Source organism: Furipterus horrens, unplaced genomic scaffold, assembly GCF_987537825.1.
Source record: "Furipterus horrens unplaced genomic scaffold, mFurHor1.1.pri manual_scaffold_1, whole genome shotgun sequence".
In the NCBI taxonomy this organism is placed as follows: domain Eukaryota; kingdom Metazoa; phylum Chordata; class Mammalia; order Chiroptera; family Furipteridae; genus Furipterus; species Furipterus horrens.
The window spans coordinates 137,379,817-137,400,503 of NW_028327171.1; the positions used below are offsets into that span (position 1 = coordinate 137,379,817).

Here is a 20,687-nt window from a genome sequence, read left to right on the forward strand (position 1 = left end):
AAACAGGCTAGAGGAAGCAGAAGATCGGATCAGCGAGCTGAAGGACAATGTAGACAAAAACTCACAAACAGTGCAACAAAATGAAAAAAGGCTGAACAAGACTGAAGAGGCTCTAAGACAGCTGCAGGACAACATGAAACGGAATAATATCCGTATCATAGGAATTCCAGAAGGAGAAGAAGAAGAGCAAGGGATAGAAAACCTCTTTGAAAAACTAATGACAGAAAACTTCCCTAACATGAAGAGAGAAAGAATCATGCAAGTCCAGGAAGCACAGAGGGTCCCAATGAAGATGAACCCCAACAGGCCCACTTCAAGACACATCATAATTAAAATGCCAACATTCAAAGACAAAGAGAGAATCCTAAAAGCAGCAAGAGAGAAACAATTAATAACATACAAGGGAGCTCCAATAAGGCTATCATCAGATTTCTCAGCAGAAACACTACAAGCCAGAAGGGAATGGCAAAATATATTCCAAGTAATGAAAAACAAAGACCTACAACCAAGAATACTCTAACCAGCAAGGCTCTCATTCAAAATGGAAGGTGAAATAAGGAGTTTCCAAGACAAAAGGAGGTTAAAAGAATACATCTCCACCAAACCAGTATTGCAAGAGATGCTAAAGGGTCTGCTTTAAGAAGATGAAGAAACAGAGAGAGACAGAGAGGAACACGAGTACAAAGGGGGAAAATGACAATGAATAAGTACTGAAAGAAAGAAGGAACTTCTACCATTTGCAACAACATGATTGGAACTAGAGAGAATTATGCTTAGCGAAATAAGCCAGGCAACAAAAGAAAATTACCTTATGCTATCACCTGTTACAGGAAATTAATGAACAACACAAACAAATGAGCAAAATTGAACCAGAGGTATGTAAACGAGGAATAAACTAACAGTAACAAAGGGGGAGATGGGAGGGAGAGAAGTGGTAAGAAGGGGAAGGGTCTAGTCAAAGAACATGTATAAATGACCCATGGACATGGACAACTGGGTGGGGACTGAATGTGGGAGAAGGGAGGGACAGGGTGCAGAGAAGCAAGAGGGGGAAAAAAGTGAGACAACTGTAATGGAAAAACAAACAAACAGAAAAATTTTTAGTGGGGAGAAAAAATAAAAATATAAAGAATAGAAATGCATGTTCAGTGAATATTAGAAGGACAAGGATTTTCCTTCACACTGTATATATTTTCTCCCTATCTGATCCCTCCAGAATTTGGCATTCTAAAGAAGTAAGTAATGACCTAAGTTTCTTTGCATAAAACTAATAAGACCAGTTGTTAATAACGATTTTTTTGACTAAGACTTTGACTGGAATGTCATGCCTAAAGGAGACATGATTGGGCTTTGGTTGTTACCAAAAAGCCCTGAGCAACTGGGACTGACTTTCGAAGGTAATAAAAGTCCACGAGATAAAAGGCCTGGTACCTTGGATGGATGAGCGGTCCATAGCAATCTTTCCAGGGAAGGAACGAAGGTTGTTTTCCTGAAAGATGGCTAGAAGGGACCTTAAGGCACAATGGAAAACCAGGAGGACCTGGAAAAGACAGGTGTTTACAGGCAAGGCTGAATGCCAGGTATGTGGCTCAGCTTCTGTGCCCTGAAGGGCACACTGAAGGTCACCCTAAATGTTCCTTGTGTAAGTTCGAGCAAAGCAGAACTAAAGATCATAAGTGATCATTTGCTGCTCTTGTTGTGTTTATGCAAATGAACAGGATAAATTAAAAATGAACTTAATGCAGTCCCTTTAATGACAAGGAGGGTAATCTTAGGGAGAAAAATCAAGAATCAAGGAAGATCACAATGCCCAGTGGTAGACTATAAAGTAGTGCAGCTAACCGTCTTTAAAGTTTCTTTTCATTTAAAATTTGTTTTCATTTGAAAGTTAAACTATGTCTGTGGCATTATCAAAGATGTTTAATTTACAGGCAAGAAGAATGTCAAATGCCTTGCAACTGGATGTCTTTCCTATAAGACAGTCCTACAGATCTATAAACTTGTGTGTGGGTTATGTTACATAAATTAACATGTGTTTTCTGTTTTCAAAGGGCATAAGCCTACGATCTCATTACCTGAGTGATTGTCTGTACATATAGGCCTCACTTAATCCTGTCTGCATTGCTGCCTCCTGAGACTCAATGGTTTGGCTGAACTAAGTGGCTGGGTTGGTGAAGAATGGGGTGGTCTGTGGGCTTCACTTTAAAACTGGTTTCTCTTTTCTATCCTAATGGCTTGGACAGAAAGAGCCCAGAGGCCTGAGAGGGGGGAAACCTAAAATATTTCCCTCAGTCCAAACTAAGTATAATGGGCAAAAGGGTTTTGGACAGGTGAGATGTACCTGGCATTCCTTCCTCCAAAGAAGCCCTTCTTTTCCCTAATGTGGGACATTGAAAAATTAATACCTGTCTTTTGTCATCTAGTCGTTACGGATTGAATGATGTCCTTTAACCCTGTTGCCCCCAGAATACAACAAGGATGCCAGCCTGTTAAACCAAGCATGCCATTGTCCAGAGACAGCCAACCAACCTGGAGTCTGCACGATCCTTCCCCTTGTAGGAAGGCCACCCTCCCCTCCACATCCCCACTCTTATTAGAAATTTCTTGACCCAAGGGTAGGTAGGACGACGACCATGTCCAGCTTGAAGCAGCTAGAGGAGCTTGAGACCTTCGTCCATTGTCCTTTATAAGATTGTAAAGGGTCTTAAGTCTGAGAGGGAGGGATTGTTATTTTTTATTGTTAAAATATTTAACTAATTAATTAATTATTAAAAAAATAAGAAGAATATATGAAAGGGTGTGCCATGGGCATGGACTTGGGGAGGGGATTGTCGGGGAAGGGGGGTGCTGGACGGAGGGGAGCAAAGGGGAAAAAATTGGAACTATTGTAACAATATAATCAATAAAATATACTTAAAAAATAAAAAAAATAAAGTAGGAACAATCACTAATTGTGGTGATTTAGAACTAAAAGCTGTCATATGTCAGGAAATATCTTCACAAAACTGGAAAATAATATACTATAAAACTTAAAGTTGTCTTCCAGACTGACAAAGAATGCAGGTCATTTTCTCAACATGTCAAGAAGGAAGTCTGGGGAATAATCTATAATCTATATATGATCTAGCATATATAGTATGTGTAATTTTTAGCTCTAAAATTATAGTAATATAGTAACAGGTTGTTTTTATTACAAATAAGGCAAGGAATGTGGATGAGAGATGTTCTCTAAAAATACTTTTGTAATAATGGCTCTAGTGACTATGTTTCCTGTGCTCTTCTAGTATCTCTCTCTGACCCACCACGTAGTCCAAAACACATGCTCATGGTACATACTCAGTAAAGACTTGCATTTGGTTGCCTTTGTTGTACAAAGAGTGACATTATACTCTGCCTGAAAATGGTCCAGGTTTTGCTTACTTAGAACAGACACTTATGTAATTAAAATAGAAAGAGTAAACAGAGTATTTAATGACCTTATCGTCTGCCTCCAGCACACTATTTTCTGTAGAGTGCTTTAACTACATTCTTTTATTCATGGCACACACACACACACACACACACACACACACACCTTACCTCTGTCACAGTTCTCTTCATCACTTCCATCCACACAGTCATGAACTCCATCACACAGCCATCTAATTGGAACACAGCGGGCTTTATTTCTGCATCGAAACTGATCTTCCTTACATTCAGTCACACAGTTCATCTGTTTAAATATAAATGAGCACTGTGGTTTTTATTAATTATAACAATACAGTCACAGGCAAAATAAACATGCAGCTGACAATACTGGAGATTTATTACACTGTGGGCTTGTTTGTTCTGATTTAATGAAGATAACTTCTACAGATGAAAATGGGTTTAGTATATAGACAGCATTGAAATTCAGGGATTTGTTGAAATTATTGTAGTAATATTCTTGTCCTAACCTTTTAGACAGATAAGAATCAAGATTCTGTCTCTTTCCTCTATTTTTATTACATTTTGCTTTCTTATGTAATTAAAAGATGTTAATCAAATGATAGATTTTTACCTCATCTGAACCATCTGCACAATCATATTCTCCATTACATTTCAAAGATGCTGAAATACATCCTCCACTGGCACATATATATTCACTTGATGCACAAGTAGGAGAAGCTGAATATAATTATAAAGTTGAAATTTAGATTCAGTAAAAAGAATAACTTCATAGAAACAAATGTGTATACATATAAAATTCATATAGTAATGAAAATATTTATATTATTTAAACTATATTCAACATCTGATATTAAATGTTCATTTAAAATATGGTTTACAATATTACAGCATTGTATTAAACATACCTCAATAATGTAATAGCCTATTCAAGAAGTATTCAATTAAATAAACTAAAGCAAGGAAAAGACCCTCTATATTCTCCATCCCTTTGGTTTTGGAGAAATAAATGTTTTATGATTTTAAATTAAATTATTAAAAATATAAAATCTTCACATTATTTTTAAAACTACAATAGGATTTAGTGATCCTTGGAAACATTATTCAATATACTATACATTGTATAAAGCTAAAAGTGTAACTCTTGGCATGCTCTCACAGACATCAATAGCTTTTTGATTGTGTTGACATAAATGTTATATTTGCATAAATTATAAGAGGTATTTTTGTTTTGGGGTTTTCAACACAAATATATGTATCCTCAACAGTGACTACAGAATTTGAAGTACTCATTTATAATACAGAAAGATAAAATAACATGTAAATAAATAAGTTATTGCCAATACCCAATCAAATTAATTGATGTTGGATTTATAACAGCTGCCTTTGTCTATGGCTTTAAGTTTGCTTGTTTTCAAACCTCTGGGGTTCTTGGCCTTTTGTTAGACCACTCAGTTGCTAAATGTACTTACACAATGACTTTGTGGTCTGGATTGCATATTCCAGGAAATCTAAAAAGCTTTTTCCTTATGTTTTAATTAATTTTACTTGACAATATTTGCCTAGGCATTTGTATTATGAAGTAATCAAGAACATGTCTGGATTCAGTAAGGAAAAACAATGTGATCAATTAGAGCTATCGACCAGGGGAATGGTACTAGAGGAGTTGGTAACATGTGTGTTTTGTATCTGCTACTTTTACCTAGTCTCTCAAAGTAATGCTTTCATGATTATACAGAGATTGTAGTATACTTTCCCTCGTAATTTATTCCTATCAGATAATGTTTTTAAAATTGTTAAGTATAAAAATTAAGTTTTTAAAAGCATATTTATAGAGCCATATTTAAAAAATTGAAATGCATAAGCTGGGTGTACTTTTCCCATATTCTGGTTTTGCTTCCTAATTTTAGTTTAATTTTGGACCAAGATGTAAATAGAAATAATACCCTTATGCTTTCTCTTAGTTGGTATTATGTGGAAATTACCATGTTCTGTTTCTTATTTTTAATCTCCATTATTGAAAACCTGACTTTTATTGTACTTAGAGTTTTAATATATTTCATTTTGTTATCTTGAAAAAGCAACACCAAATGTAGTGGAAAGGTAAAGACACCAAAGAAACCATAAGATGATATTTTGGAAAGTAATGTTTGAATCTTGAGCATAGTATCAATCTTACCTGATAAAACACTTTCAAAACATATAAAGGGTACACCAATTAACCTATGCACAGATATTTCAGATTATTTCTAAAACAGAAATCTCTGCACAAAATTTTTAATGGTTTTTAAATATTATTGTTCAAATTTAAATTCTGTCAAGTTGAAATATCAGCTAAATTTAATATCACCTCAGTCATTTTACCTGGTTCACAGTTTTTCTCATCTTCTCCATTTTTACAGTCTTCATGACCATCACATTTCCATTTTGCAGATATACACTGACCATTGGAACACTGGAACTGATCTCTGGAACAACTCATTTCACAATTTCTCTGTAAAAAAAAAAATCAACACAGATGTAATTAAAATTAAATTGTTTGACAAGTGTAACCCAAATAACAACCAAAACCTTATTCATAGAAACCTAGACATATAGAACCATGTCTACCACATATAAGAAGCTCATCTCAGATGGTCATGTGTAAGCCCAGTGCTACAAAACATAATGGTAGCATTTTCAACTTACATTTGTCTCTGTAATAAAAACAGAGAAATGAAAAATAAAACATAAATGCCATGGCTTCATCATATTAATTAAATTGCTCTTACTGGATCATTCTGCAATAGATAAATATAATTTTAATAATTGTAAGAAATTCTCCCCTTCAGGTAGTTCAGTTGGCTAAAGCATCTATTTGATATGCCAGGTTTGCAATTTCAATCCCCAGTCAAAGTACATACAAGAAGCAACAAATGAATGCATAAATAAGTAGAACAATAAGTCTCTCTCCCCCTCTCTCTCTAGATTCAATAAAAAAAATAATTGTGAGGGAGAATAAAGATCGTGGGGGTAAAAATGTTAATCAATTATTTCTAAGAAGTACATCCAGTTCATTGAGAGTGGGGTAGAAGGATGGCACGTGAAACAAACAAGAAACTTAATGCAAATGTTTTACATCAGCAAATCTTTCCTAGTGTTCTTTCTTTATCCTCCTTCCCATCTCTTTACCCCGGGACCTGTCCTTTTACAGTTTGGCTTCCTGTTCATAATCTTATCTTTCAACAGCTGTTCATAAAATTAACTGTTAAATGAATTGTCACATTTGTCATTTCTGTTAGCTCACATATAGATATGTTTTAGAAGTCAAACAGGATAGTGGCTACCTTGAGGGATATTTAAATTCCTTTTATACAATGAATGAAAGATATCCACTGGGAACTGACCTTCCTTGGGGTCTAACCATCTTGATCGAAATGGAAGTAACAATGAAATATCTTGCTGGGGTTACTTTTTTCTCTATCCTTAAGGAATTTCTGTTTTTGACAAAATGTATTTGTCTGCTGCTTCCACAATAGGTACAGCTTGTGAATCTCCCAGTGAATGAAACATCTTGAACTAGTACGTCCCGCTTCTTTCTAGTTTTATCCTTATGTAAGGACTAAGTGTTTACTTTCTAAATTCCTATAATTTTATTTGTTGACAGGAGTTTAATAGACTTCCTGCTATATAATTTATTTTCTTCCTCCTTTCTTTCTTCTTCCCTTCTCTTCGCAAGTATTAAGGGTTTAATCTTTGCTAGAGTATTTTTTAAATAAGACTATAAAGAACCTAACCAACAACTGCAATAAAATACATTAACTGTCAAAATAAATGGATAGGGTTTGAAACATATATCTTCTTAAAGTTTTTAAGAAAGGCTTCAAAGGAAAAGTTTAAACAAAAATGGAACTACAGTATTCCTTCACTTATCATGGGTATTATGTACTAGACCCCCCCTGCGATAGGTGAAAATCCGCGAAGTAGAAAACTTACATTTATTTTAGTATCTATATATATTTTAAGGCTTTATAAACCCTTCCTCACACTTATAAACCATTCCCAGTCCCTTATTAACTTTTCCCACTCCCTTATTAACCTTTTTCCACACTTTTATAAACACTACTTATGTTCTTAAACATATTCTACACTCTTAAACCTATGTAACTTTAACAACGTAAGTATACAGTACTGCGAAATCCTGCGATATAGAGAAAAATCCACAATAAATAATTAAATATAATTTTTTCTAAAATCCGGTGATACAGTGAGGTCATGATAAGTAAACTGTGATATAGACAGGGACTGCTGTACTTAAGAAAAGACTAATTAGAAATTTAGGATAATTAGAAATTTGCTATATCTGAGGAGTAAGCTATGTAACAGTAAATGATGTTAAAATATTAGAGAAATAGTCATGATAAAGGGATTTTATGTTTTATTCATTTCTATATTCCTCATGCTCAGCATTCTACCTGGGAGTAGTAAACATTCAATAAAAATGATGAATAAATAAATTAATCAGTGAATGAAGTAGCAAATGCAGAAAATAAGGAACATAATTGAGCTTCACTGGGAGAGAAATTATGCCTGACTCGATGGAGAGGGAGCATGTCTGTCTGGGTACCAAGTATTTATTATCATGCCATGATTATAATAACTGCCTAGTATATAGCTGTAGAATTAAAGAATGTTTATTTCAGCAATAAGACCAATTCAAATAAAATAGCTCACTAACCAGTGGCACAGGTATATTTGTTTTGATAGCACAGAAGGTGATACTTTTAGACACTTTATCATCAGATGTCTTTGATCTACAATCCACTAAATACAGTTGATGTGTGTGTGTGTGTATACTTTAGGGCTTTTAATTATTTTAGACATTTAAAAATACACACAAAGTAGAGAGACTAGAATAATGAATCCATGTGCCAATCATGCATGTTTATACATTACCCATATTTCATGCTTCATACATCCTCTGCCTACTTACTTACATTAGGAACTATATTATCATAACAACAATAGTATCATAAAATTAACAATATCATAAATTTACAAAAATTCCTTGGTATAAAGTTATTCTCAATCCATACCAAAATGTCCTAATTTTCTTGGCTTTGTATATTATTAATTGGTAATATAAGTATCTAAAATAGGTCTACTTATTGAATTTGGTTTGAGTTTCTTTTAATATAGAACTATTTCTCATTCTCTTAATTTTTTAATGTGATTTATTACTTGAATAAACCTGGTCATTTGTTTTATAAAATGCCCCACATTCTAAATTTGCCTGATTAAATACTAAGAATGTTGATATCTTAACAATCTCCAAAATAAAAAATAAGATCTTTATTATTCTAAGTACTATTATAAACTTATATATTTCTACACATTTATTGCATTTCAATCCATTGTAGTCATTTTTCTTTATGACACTCCAATTGTTTCTTTCACCAGTAGAAACTTCTTCATAATTGCTGCTATGTACTCTGGACACTATCTTAATAGTCTTCACTAGCTTGACAAGATGTTAGTAGCTCATTTTGTCACTTTTCATTCTCAGATCTGGAATTAGATATTTCTCAAAGGATTTTTGTTTCTTTTAATTAGAAAATAGTATTTAGATGCCACTATGTGAATGCTAGAAATAATATTTAATGTAGTCATTAGTTTTAGGATTTTTCTTTAACAGAACTAAGAATTATATATTTTAAGAAAGAGAAAAATCAGATCACTTAGTGATATTTTTGAATTTAATATTACAGAACTTTTATTTACACTCTTTGTTTATACATTTACATATCCTTTATTTTGATTAAAATTTGATTGCTAATAATATTAAAATAATTAAGCACTTGAACCCTCCTACTCTCAATGCATGTGAATTTCAAATTAACAAAATCAATATTATTATTCCAAACAAGTCTATAAATTCAGGTTAAGATTCCTTTGCATCTCCTTTTTTCTTACAAGACATTATACTAGATTGAGTAGTCAACTATTATACTTTAAAGTCACTTTAATAAATTATTTTTTGTGTATGCCACCGATTTCATATACAATTATGTTGATTCAAGTTTTTACTTTCATTCTGATTGTTTTAGCTAGATATTAACAAACTAAATATACTGTCAGTTCACATTCATATAAAACTCATCTTCACATTTCCTCCTTTGTTCCTAATATGAAAGTATCCTATATGTAATTCTGTTTTATAAACATTTGTTAGTTCATCTTTTTTTGTTTTTTATCAATACAACCTGCCATTTGAGACTTTAAAATAAGATAGAAATTAATTGCTAAGTAGTCAGCCACCTCATCACAAATAGACTGGACTAAGTGTCTTTAAATATAGAGAAAGAACACATTTAAGAGAGTTAATTTGATTCCCTTGCAGCATTACCATGAAAATATCTAGCTAATGAGATATATTCAGCCATCAAAAAACTATGTCTATGAACTTATGGCATGAGAGAAATGGTGTTAATAAGAATATCTACTTTAACATGAATAAGATTTTTGAAAAAGAAGATTCTGTATATGAATCTTGGATAACTAATGAATAATATGTAAAATAAAGTCATACATCTTAAGCAATATATCCCCTCCTCTTGATCTTTCACATATTAAATAGGCTTGTAGAAAATATATTTTAAAGAAAACAAAACATTTTCATGGTATGAATGAGTTTATGTGAAATGTGTTTCCCTGACTATTTAATATAATATTTGAATAAACAGATCCTAAGTAAAGATGTAGCTGGACAATATAAGAATTTAACTTCCACATAGATTTATTAATTTATTTTTTTACTTTATTTTTATTGTTGTGACTATTGCAGATGTCCCCATTCCCACCTCCCTTTGCCTGCTTGTACCCAGCCCTTCTTCCTTCTGACCATCACCACCTCTCTTCTGTGTCCACTAATCCTTTTACTTTCTTTTGTTTTGACTTATTTTATTGAATAGTCCATGAATGGAAATAGTATTTTTCAACTTCTCCTAAGAAACCTTTGTAACCTATAAGTTTAGGTTTTCTGCCTGTCAAGTGAGAAGTTGCAGCCATTTGTTTCTAAATCCAGGCACCTGTATGTGACTAGAGGGATTATTTAAGCTAATGAGATAATACAAATTTGTATGATCCTGATAAGAATGCCTGAAAACTAGGAAAAAAACAGTTTGTGTGAATTCTGTAAATAGTAAAGATCTGCAGTATCTCTCTTCCAAAGAGCTCCAGGGAGTCACTGTTCCCCAGAAGGAGTTATGGTGCTCACTGAGGTCTGGAGACCACCCTTTTCTTTCATCTCTGACTGTATTTGATTGCACCAGTGCTCCTGATACTAAGATGAAACATCATTAATAGAAAAAGTCATGAGAAATGACTATTAACTATATTTCTTCCTGGTATTTAAAAATGAGGGCTTCAGACCATTTTAGATTTGACTGAGAAAATATATAAATGCATATCATGCATTATTTTTAAAGCATCAAAGAGTAATTAATAGATGAAATACAAATACATAGATTTATAAATAATGAATTGTGTGAAGTATCATAAATGGTAGCACAATATAAGTTTACAGAATTATCCAGAGAAATTCTAAACTTTTTCACTTAAGTTGTGTGTACATAGGCCTTATTATAAATGGACTGTGATCATCATCTAAGCAAAGCTGAACCTGTGGTTTCATGAAAATTGATGACCCACATCGACATCTTCAATACTTTATCTACTGAAGAAAGACCGTGAGGAGGAGAAACTGTTTAAAATGCATAAAATATTAGTCTTGCCTATAAATACCACAAAAAATTTATGAACATATTCACAGATGGCAAGAGCATCAGCTATAGGGAATAGGATTTCCAAACGTCCTTTTCCCAACCCAGCCATTCACTATTTGTGGTAAAACAGACTATAAAATTAACTGTCAATGGCAGCATAAGAGCTATTCCCTGTGCTGGGTGTGTGCGGCACAGAGCTTAAATATAATACTTTTCTCAGTGTGCCAGAAGCAAAGTGCATTTCAGAGCTATCCTTGTAATACTCATTGGATTAAACAACGATAATTATAAATGTGATTTTAAAGAAATGCATTGTTTGATGTTTCAAAGTTGCCTACCTCATCAGAGCCATCTGCACAGTCAAAATCTCCATCACACCAAAACCGTGAAGAAACACAGTCCCCATTGGCACAAAGAAAATCTTTCAATGTACAGGTTTGTGGCTCTGGGGACAGAAAAATAGCATAGGTTTTTAATGTTACATGCAACTGCATTTTAAAATTTATATAACATATAACATTAGGTAGCATTAATAAAAAAGTGGTTAGCCCAGTAGAACTAATATATTGTTTAGAAAAAATGTTTCATGAAACATCTATGGTACAGAATATAATGATCTTTCAATTTTATTTTTAAAGTCATGACTAGGAAGTGGCATCACAGAAACAAATGAAAAGAAAAAAGACAAAAGATAAATAGCCCATTGTTTAATAAACACACAGCAGCAAAGTAAAATAAAAAGCATAAAACTCATAAAAATCTTCAGTTTTTAGAATTCTAAGTCATTTTATATATTTACTTCAAGTAAGATATTCTGTGACTCTCTGTACCCATGGGGCTGTTTACTAACTGAGGAGTAAGTCTAGCCTTTGGTTCTTAACTTTTTATTATATATTATAATGACTTTATAATTCTTCAATTTTGTCCCCAGAAACTCCAGAGTTCATACAAAAAGAAGAGTATATGAAGGTATTATTGGACATGACTGGGTGGATACAGGTGGAAGAGGCAGAAGGAGGCTCTTTTTTTTGAGAACTTTGTTCATACAATTGCTTGCTTATTCCTGATATAGTTTATCTGTCATTTTAGTTAATTTGCCAGTTGTAGATTTAAGTATGCTTTATCACATCCCACACAAAACCTAAGCCAGAGTATGTCTTGATATTTGGCTTGACACCCAAGTGCAATATATTTCATCTGGACAATAAAGTAGATTCCAGGAATTTGTTCCTGCAAGTAATCTCTGTGACTGTTGGAAATCATCTCTTGTTTAGTTTCTGTTCTCTAAACCGAACTGATACCTAGCATAATGAAAAATATTTTCTCTATTGATTAACTGTACTTACAGATGTCTTACAATAATATTCTTATTCAGGTGAAGAAGGAATAGGTAACTGAAATTACTATTAAGGAACATCTATTTAAGCCTGATTTCCTCCATAAAGATTATGAGTAACTCAGCATGTATTTAAATATTTCTCTCCACAAAACTCTGTTTCTAGCTACAGAGTTTGGTGTCATGAAGGCTCCTATATTTCTATATAAAGATCCTTGCTGAGTACACTGGGGGAACTGTGGCAAGTGGAATATGTATCAAAGCATTTTGTTCTGCTCTGGGACTTTATTTTAAAATGTGAACTTCAGGCTTTATAATAAGACAAGCTGCTACTTAATAGAATGGAAAAAGGTCACTCACTGGAAGATTCCTTTCATGACTCAATACTCTTTTGTGAATATAAAAATAGGAATTTCTTTATTGTTTTTGTTTTTATCTTATATTTACATGTATTATGCTTTAATCTTAAGAAGTATTCAAATACCAGTGACATATTTCACAGACCTAGAACAAATGTTTCAAAAATGTATATGGAACCAAAAAAGACCCTGAATAGCCACAGCAATCTTGAGGAAGAAGAAAACAGTAGGAGGAATCACAATTTCTGATGTTAAACTATATACAAAGCCACTGTAATCTAAACAGTCTGGTACTGGCATAAGAACAGACTTATAGATAAATAAAACATAATAGAGAGCCCAGAAATAAACCGAGGTCTATATGGTCAACTAATATTTGACAAATGGGGAAGGAACATTAAATGGAATAAAAGGAGCCTCTTCAACAAATGGTGCTGGGAGAACTGGACAGGGACATACAAAAAAATAAATAAATAAAACTAGACCACCAACTTACACCACACACAAGAATAAATTCAAGAAAAATCAAAGACTTAAATGTAAGCAGTGACACCATAAAAGTCCAATAGGAAAACATAGGCAGGAAAATTTCAGGTATCCCACATAGAAATATTTTCACTGATAAATCTCCTAAGGCAAGGGAAATAAAGATAAGAATAAATAAATGAGATACATCAAACTAAAGAGTTTCTGCTCAGCAAAAGAAAACATCAGCAAGATGAAAAGAGAACCAATCATATGGGAAAATATATTTGCCAATGATACCTGACAAGGAATTGATCTCCAAAATATATAAATAACTTATACAACTCAACACCAAGAAGACAGACAATTCAAATAAAAAATGGGCAAAGGACCTGAACAAACACTTCTCCAAAGAGGAAATACAGAGGGTCCATAGGCATATGAAAAAATACTCAACATCACTAGCCATCACAGAGATGAAAATAAAAACCAGAAGAAATTCCACTTCACTCCAGCCAGAACAGCCATCATCAACAAATCAACAAACAACAAGTGCTGATGAAGATGCAGAGAAAAGGGAACCCTAGTGCACTGTTGGTGGGAATGCAGACTGGTGCAGGCACTCTGGAAAACAGTATGGAATTTCCTCAAAAAATTAAAAATGGAACTGCCTTTCGAACAAGTAATTTCATTGCTAGGATTATACCAATTCAAAAGAACCTATACACCCCTATGTTTATAGCAGCACTATTTACAACAGCCAAGTGCTAGAAACAGCCTAAGTGCCCATCTGTAGATGAATGGATAAAAAAACTGTGGTACATTTATACAATGCAATATTATGCAGCAGAAAGAAAGAACTCCTACCATTTGCGACAAATGGATGGAACTAGAGAGAATTATGCTTAGCAAAATAAGCCAGGCAATGAAAAACAAATACCATATGATATCACCTAATATAGGAAACTAATGAACATCATGAAGAAATGAACAAAATTGAACCAGAGGCATGTAAACAAGGAGCAGACTAACAGTTACCAGGCAGCAGGAAGGAAGAGAACAGGAGTAAGTAAGGGAAGGGTCTAGTCAAGGAACTAGTATAAATGACGCATGGACATGGACAATGGGTTGGGGATTGACTGTGGGAGAGTGGGGGTAGGTAGGGTTGGCAGAGAGCAATGGGGGGAAAGTGGGACAACTGTAATAAAAAATAATAAATCAATCAAAAAAGAAGAAAAAAAGAAGCAACTCTATTCGTACTAATGTAATAACTAAAACAATACTAATTAGTACCAGTTACTGATTGCTTATTTGTTGTTAGGCACTGGGTGAAGTTAGTGCAAGGTACTTGTTGAATTAACTCATCAATATTAATCTCTTTATAAGGTAGTATTATATTGGAGTCTTTTTGATGAGTAAATAGAGACACAGAAAGGATAGAAAAATTACACTACATCACCCAGTATTCAGAGATCTATTATTGCATTTTAATATAGACGACCTGGTGCCAGGCCCTATAGTTTTTACTAGGGCCAAATTATTGCCTCCCATACTACCAAGGAGATAATAAGTGCTTACATATTACTGAGATTAAAACGAAATCCTTGAGAATTCAAATTACTTGTTTAAGGCACGTGGCTAGCAATGTCTATTTCACTTAATAATAAAAAAAAGGACTCTTTTTCTCTTCTCACTCTCCACATGAAGACATTTTACCCTACTTCTTGTGGACAGATCACCCCTTTGATACTACAAAATGCAAGAACATACAGGCTCAGAATTAAAAAGAGCCTTGAAAGCCATCTTACACGAGATCGAAGAAACTAAGTTCAGAAGAAAAAGTAACTTTCAAAGCCATATTGTTAGTTTCAGAGCAAAAAGGTTCATAGACCCCAATTTCTCTACTGAGCATATTATCATCAACCCATGGAAATAAGTTAAAAAGTTAGAGGAATGAATGTGTAAGCAGCTGAGGAGAATATTTAGAATGCAATTAGTATAACTGACATGCTATACAAATAATCCTCTGATATAAATTCAGTGTGAAAGTACTAGGATTACAAATAATACAGACAATTTTTCTCTCTCTACAAACCTCATTGTAGTTCATTGAATTATTTGGTGTGTTTAAATTTATTGATTTGTTATTTCTTAATAATGCAAATAGAATGAGAAATTTTTTTTGTACATACATTATTTAGAAGGAATACATGCCATAAAAGAATATATTATATTTTTTTCTAATAAAAATAGTACAGATATTGAATTTTCTCAAATATTTACAAACTCTTGATCCTGATTATGATGACCTTTAATAACAACAAAATTTTCTTGTTTTTAAGAGCAGGAATCATTGCTGAAGCAAAGTGTTCCTGCTGGAAACTTAACAAGGAAAATGATCATCCTATAATGATGAAATAAAAATGAATTAATTATCTTATGTAAATATAAAAAGGTAGAAAGCATATTGAATTTAAAACATAGTTGGCAATTAATAGCTCCTCTACTATTTAACTTCCTCTCATATCTATGCCTATAATGTTTTCAACAAAATTTTAAAAAGTAAATTCATTAAACCCGATTCAAAAACAAAGACGTCTAAAAAAGATGTTAAAATACATTATTAATAGTATAAACACATGTCAGACACTGCTAGGCTTTGGGATATAGCTCTATTCCTTAGATCAACTCCAGATACTTAATAGAAATTTAACATAAAAGTGATAAATAAATGAGGCAATGGGATGCAAGTAAATGTTGATTGGTTGCCTCTTGTATGCAATCCAACCACAGACTGGACACACAACTGGCATGTGCCCTGATCTGGAATCAAACTGAAGACATTTGACTTGGGGGAGGAAGCTCAACCAACCAAGTCATGCCAGTTGGAGCAAAGGCTGTCTTTCTCAGATGTCAGCAAAATGATACTTAGCCACTTAACAAGTCCCATTTGATTCAGAAGCAGACTATCTCAACCTTTCATTCTTCTCCTTCCTTTCTTATTATAGTAGTAACCTAATATCTCACACAATTTTAATTACCACTTGAATAGAGGGTTTTCCAAGATGTAAATGTCCAGTATTGCCTTCACATCTTCCCTCTCTTGCTTTCAATGTCCTTCAGTTATAGGGCATTTCCTCTCAGGTATCTCATAGATAATTAACACTAAAGGTATCTCATACCAAGCTGAGTATATTTATATTGTATATACTTAAGCTCTGAAATACTAATAAATTAAATAGAAAGTATGTACAGGGTGGGGCAAATGCAGGTTTACAGTTGTGAGTATGTGAAACACAGAGTTTATTCCTGTGTTATTATTTTTTAATTACAGTAATATTTTCCATATGAACTACTTACACCTACTTTTGCTCCACCCTATACATAATTCTTTATTTATTTATTCTTTTTCTTCTTCTACCAACCTCACCCTTTAGATTTCTATTTCATGGAACAGAATCTGAGAACCTGTTTTTTAAAGTTTTTAAGAAATTGCTGATTAAAGGAATTTAGAACACTCTAATGACTCTCTGCATTTTTTTTTTTTTTACCTATTTAAAGAGTATGTCAGTCGGGAGATATCTATGTAAAGAAGAAGCAATAAATATTTCTATATTCAGAGTATTCCATAATCATAATGACCCAGATATTTCATATTTAATGTAACTGATTCTCAAACACTAATCAGATTAAGTTTTGAAAGTTATTCAAAAGATTAGTTGATATTTTGCAAACTGAATATCCAAGAGGTTTATTATGGCTGTTACTTTACTAATTCTCTGCTTTTATATAACAAAACATTATGTTTTAATAAAATAATTCCTAATTTGTCTTCTGTGTCTTAGAAAATGGGTATTATTAGTACATTTTATAAAAATAGACATTATCATTATTATCAAATCCTTTTTGGAAGTAGTCGTCGTCGGCAGCCGTCCGTCTCGAGAGACGATGGTGTAGCTTCTTAAGAGTCTATCTGCACCGCTGAGAATGGCTGTGCAGTCCGACTCGGGAGTGACATCGTATCTGTCTCCTCCCGTGTTGAATCGACATCTTGCGATGACGCTGAAGCTACAGAGCCTGGGCAGGGTGATATGGAGGGTCTGCTGTTGCCCATGCAGCAGACCCCCCCTCTCTTCGCAGCTGAAGGGTCCAAGGGAAAGACTGAGTCAATACAGCTTGGCTTCAGGTGCGCCGCAGGAGTTGCCGGTGTTGACTACAACGTCAAACCGCCTTAGGGACTCCGGCTCCGGATTTTCTGTCGGGGTTTACTCCTTTAGCCTTTCCCCTGAAGAGGTATGCCGCAAGGCAGCGGAGGTTTTTTGGAGTCAGAGTTTTCCTTCTCTGTTTGGAAGTAGTAGCACATAAATATTTCATAAATTAAATTTGATTATCTTATTTTAAATATGATCATATGGCTTTCTTTGTTTAAACAGCAGTATAAGAAACTAGCAGTAAGAAATATATCAGAAACCAATGTTAGTATATAGAAATACTGTTCCCATTTTACAAACTCCCATACTTTTTAGAAAACATACTTCTTGGATAATTATTTTTAGAAATTATTACATAAAAATGCAGAAGACTGATAATGCTAGTATTCTTATTCTATTTTCAGAGAAAAGCATCCTGAATAAATATGGTATTTACCACTCTGGAGAAAATAAATGATACTTCACTCAAAGAAGCTCATGAGTGAATTTGGAGTGTAAAAGAATTTGAGACTGAAATGAAATGAAATAAATACCATCCATTAGAGAATGATGTGTTTTGTATCGTCTCCACATCTTTCAGCTCTTTGTATGAGTTTGCATCAAGGACTTCCTTCATTGCATACTGATGGGTTACATTAAACCTCAAGATACTTTCATACCAATTCTGATAACTATTAGAAAATAACTCCCAGGATAAGCATTTAAATAATTCTACCATTTGAGATTCAGGTCAATTTAGTCTGAATATTCTTGCCCAAATGTGAATATATGTATAAAAATGTGAGCCATAGGACATATAGGTTTATATTCATACCTTAACTAAACTAAAAATTACTATCTTGTGTTTTGAATAGGCTGTCAGCTCTCAGCGTTCTCAAGAAAGTATTACTTACTACAGTTTTCTTCATCTGAATTATCACTGCAGTCATTTTGGCTATCACACCGCCAGTGATCTGGAATACAGTTGTTGTTTTTACACTGGAATTCATGAGGTCCACAAGTTTTTTTATCTGTAATAGAAAGACCCATAGTTTCATTGTTGATTTCCATGAAAACATCCCTCTCAATATCCTCACAGCCATGCCAAATCCAGGGCATATGACATTTCTTCAGACCTTAATTAAAATACTAACTGATAAACATTCCCTAGGAAAACTGAAGGCAAATACTGAATACAATTTGTCTTTCCATTATGCTTTACGTTGTTATTGGTCATGTTTTCATCACAAGTTAATTACAAAGAAATTGGACCACCCATGCAAAGTCAACAAAATTAATTAATTTAAAAAAAATTACCCCAAACTAACCTTCTCTTTAGAACATCCCCCTAGAAGTGACCTATTTATGCTATAAAGTAGCAAAAAGAAGTGACTATCAATAAAACTCCAAAGAGTTTCTCTTGCTCCCTAAGGAGCTCTTATTCATAATATACCTATAGTCACCTGCTCTAAATTCATAAATTATTATAGTACATAACATGTACAGACCTTGATTATTAATTAACTGACATCTCACTTGAACTTCTAAACAATTTCACTGTGTGCCAGAAGAGGTATTAACTAGCTCTTTACAAATGACAAACCAGATACTCTTAGAAGTTTATTAACTCAGTTAATTTTTTTCTACCATAAAATTGCACAGCCAATTATTAAAAATGTGTTTTAATTCTTGATTTAGTGCTCTTTACAACAAATCTGTGTTCATATGAGCCACAATAGGAGTTCAAGTAATAAGAATTTATTTAATGTTTAGGTTATATATATTTTAAAAATTCTATAAGTAATACCTAATTGTATATAGACTAAAACAGTGCTTCTTAAACTTTAGTGTACATACTTAAAAATCACTTCGGAATTTTTCTAAAATAGAGATTGTGATTGAGTAGACCTAGATTTCTAACAAGCTAAGTGCTAACATTGTCCTTAGTCTATGAAACACATAGAGTAGCAAGGGTCTAAAGCATCAAGACAATATAAATTCAATAACATAAAAATAATAAAATTATGCATTTAAATATACAATTTAGGACACATTTATTTTCCTTTCATATATTCAGATTGACTTCTTATTCTCAGCTGTATTAGAGGTGAACAGTGAAATGTTTAACAATTGAGACTAGTAAAATACATTAGCTAAAGAAGATAAGCTCTTTAGTGATGGTTGCTGTACTTTACTTCAATGCATCTTATAAAATTCAGATTCAAATAGAATTATAAAAGCAAAAGTGACTTAGGTATAATTATGAAAATTAAATAATGAACATCTATTGAGAACTCAGCCTACCTCTAAGTTCAGCACTTTCATAAGCATGATCACACTCAATCTTCATAAAAACCCTAATTATTATTACATGCATTGAAACACATGAGAAACATAAGTCTCAGAATTTAAGTTGCTTCTCCAATCTTACAAAGGTATCAAATGGCAATAGGGTAATTAATATCTAGATTCCACTCCAGAAACATTTTACATTTCTGTTGAAACTCTAATGATAGACTTCAAATGCATTTTTCTACTAAATCGATATACGATAGATAGATGATAGATACCCGTTTAAAAAATTTAAAATATACAATGTAAGAAAAATCACGCCTATGAGACAAACAGATCATGTGACCTAGTATTACAATATTGGCCCCAAGCAATTCCCCATGATTCCAAAGGTTAACAATGGGAACTGTGTAATCAGTACACTCCATGCTTTTTATTTTTACCCCTTGAATGTTATTTGTATTTTTTTCTCTTTAAATATTTATATTTTATTTTGTGTTTGAGAGAGATATACACATATTTTTTTTAACAAGAACAAGTTATAGTTCATCACCAATATGTTTATTTGGAGCATTGAGAAACAGTAACAAAGAAAAGTTAATCATCTTATGTAAGGTTATTCAGATTTTATGTTTCTAGGGTATTTAACTTAATTTTGGGGTCCATAACATTACTTATTAAAATCAATACAAACTATACAGATTTGTTCTGTCTTTAAAATCTTTTTGATAAGATATAAATATATATATACATGTATAATATTTTAAAAGGAAAATGTATGAGCAGGTTTTAATACAGTAGTTCTCAAATTGGCTACACATTAAACTCACCTGGGAAACTTAAAAAATCCATTGCC

General features: G+C 33.0%; 1 protein-coding gene across 1 annotated transcript in view; it reads right to left on the bottom strand.

The window, feature by feature from the left end:
* The window catches only part of LRP1B (LDL receptor related protein 1B), a 1,919,366-nt gene that overhangs the window by 151,930 nt on the left and 1,746,749 nt on the right, over positions 1-20,687 (bottom strand). The window contains exons 67-71 of the mRNA XM_090279551.1: positions 18,454-18,570; positions 11,528-11,634; positions 5,791-5,920; positions 4,040-4,146; positions 3,580-3,712 (exon numbers count right to left, since the gene is read on the bottom strand). Coding sequence (XP_090135677.1) covers positions 3,580-3,712; positions 4,040-4,146; positions 5,791-5,920; positions 11,528-11,634; positions 18,454-18,570 — 594 coding nt within the window. The remainder of the gene's footprint in view (positions 1-3,579; positions 3,713-4,039; positions 4,147-5,790; positions 5,921-11,527; positions 11,635-18,453; positions 18,571-20,687) is intronic.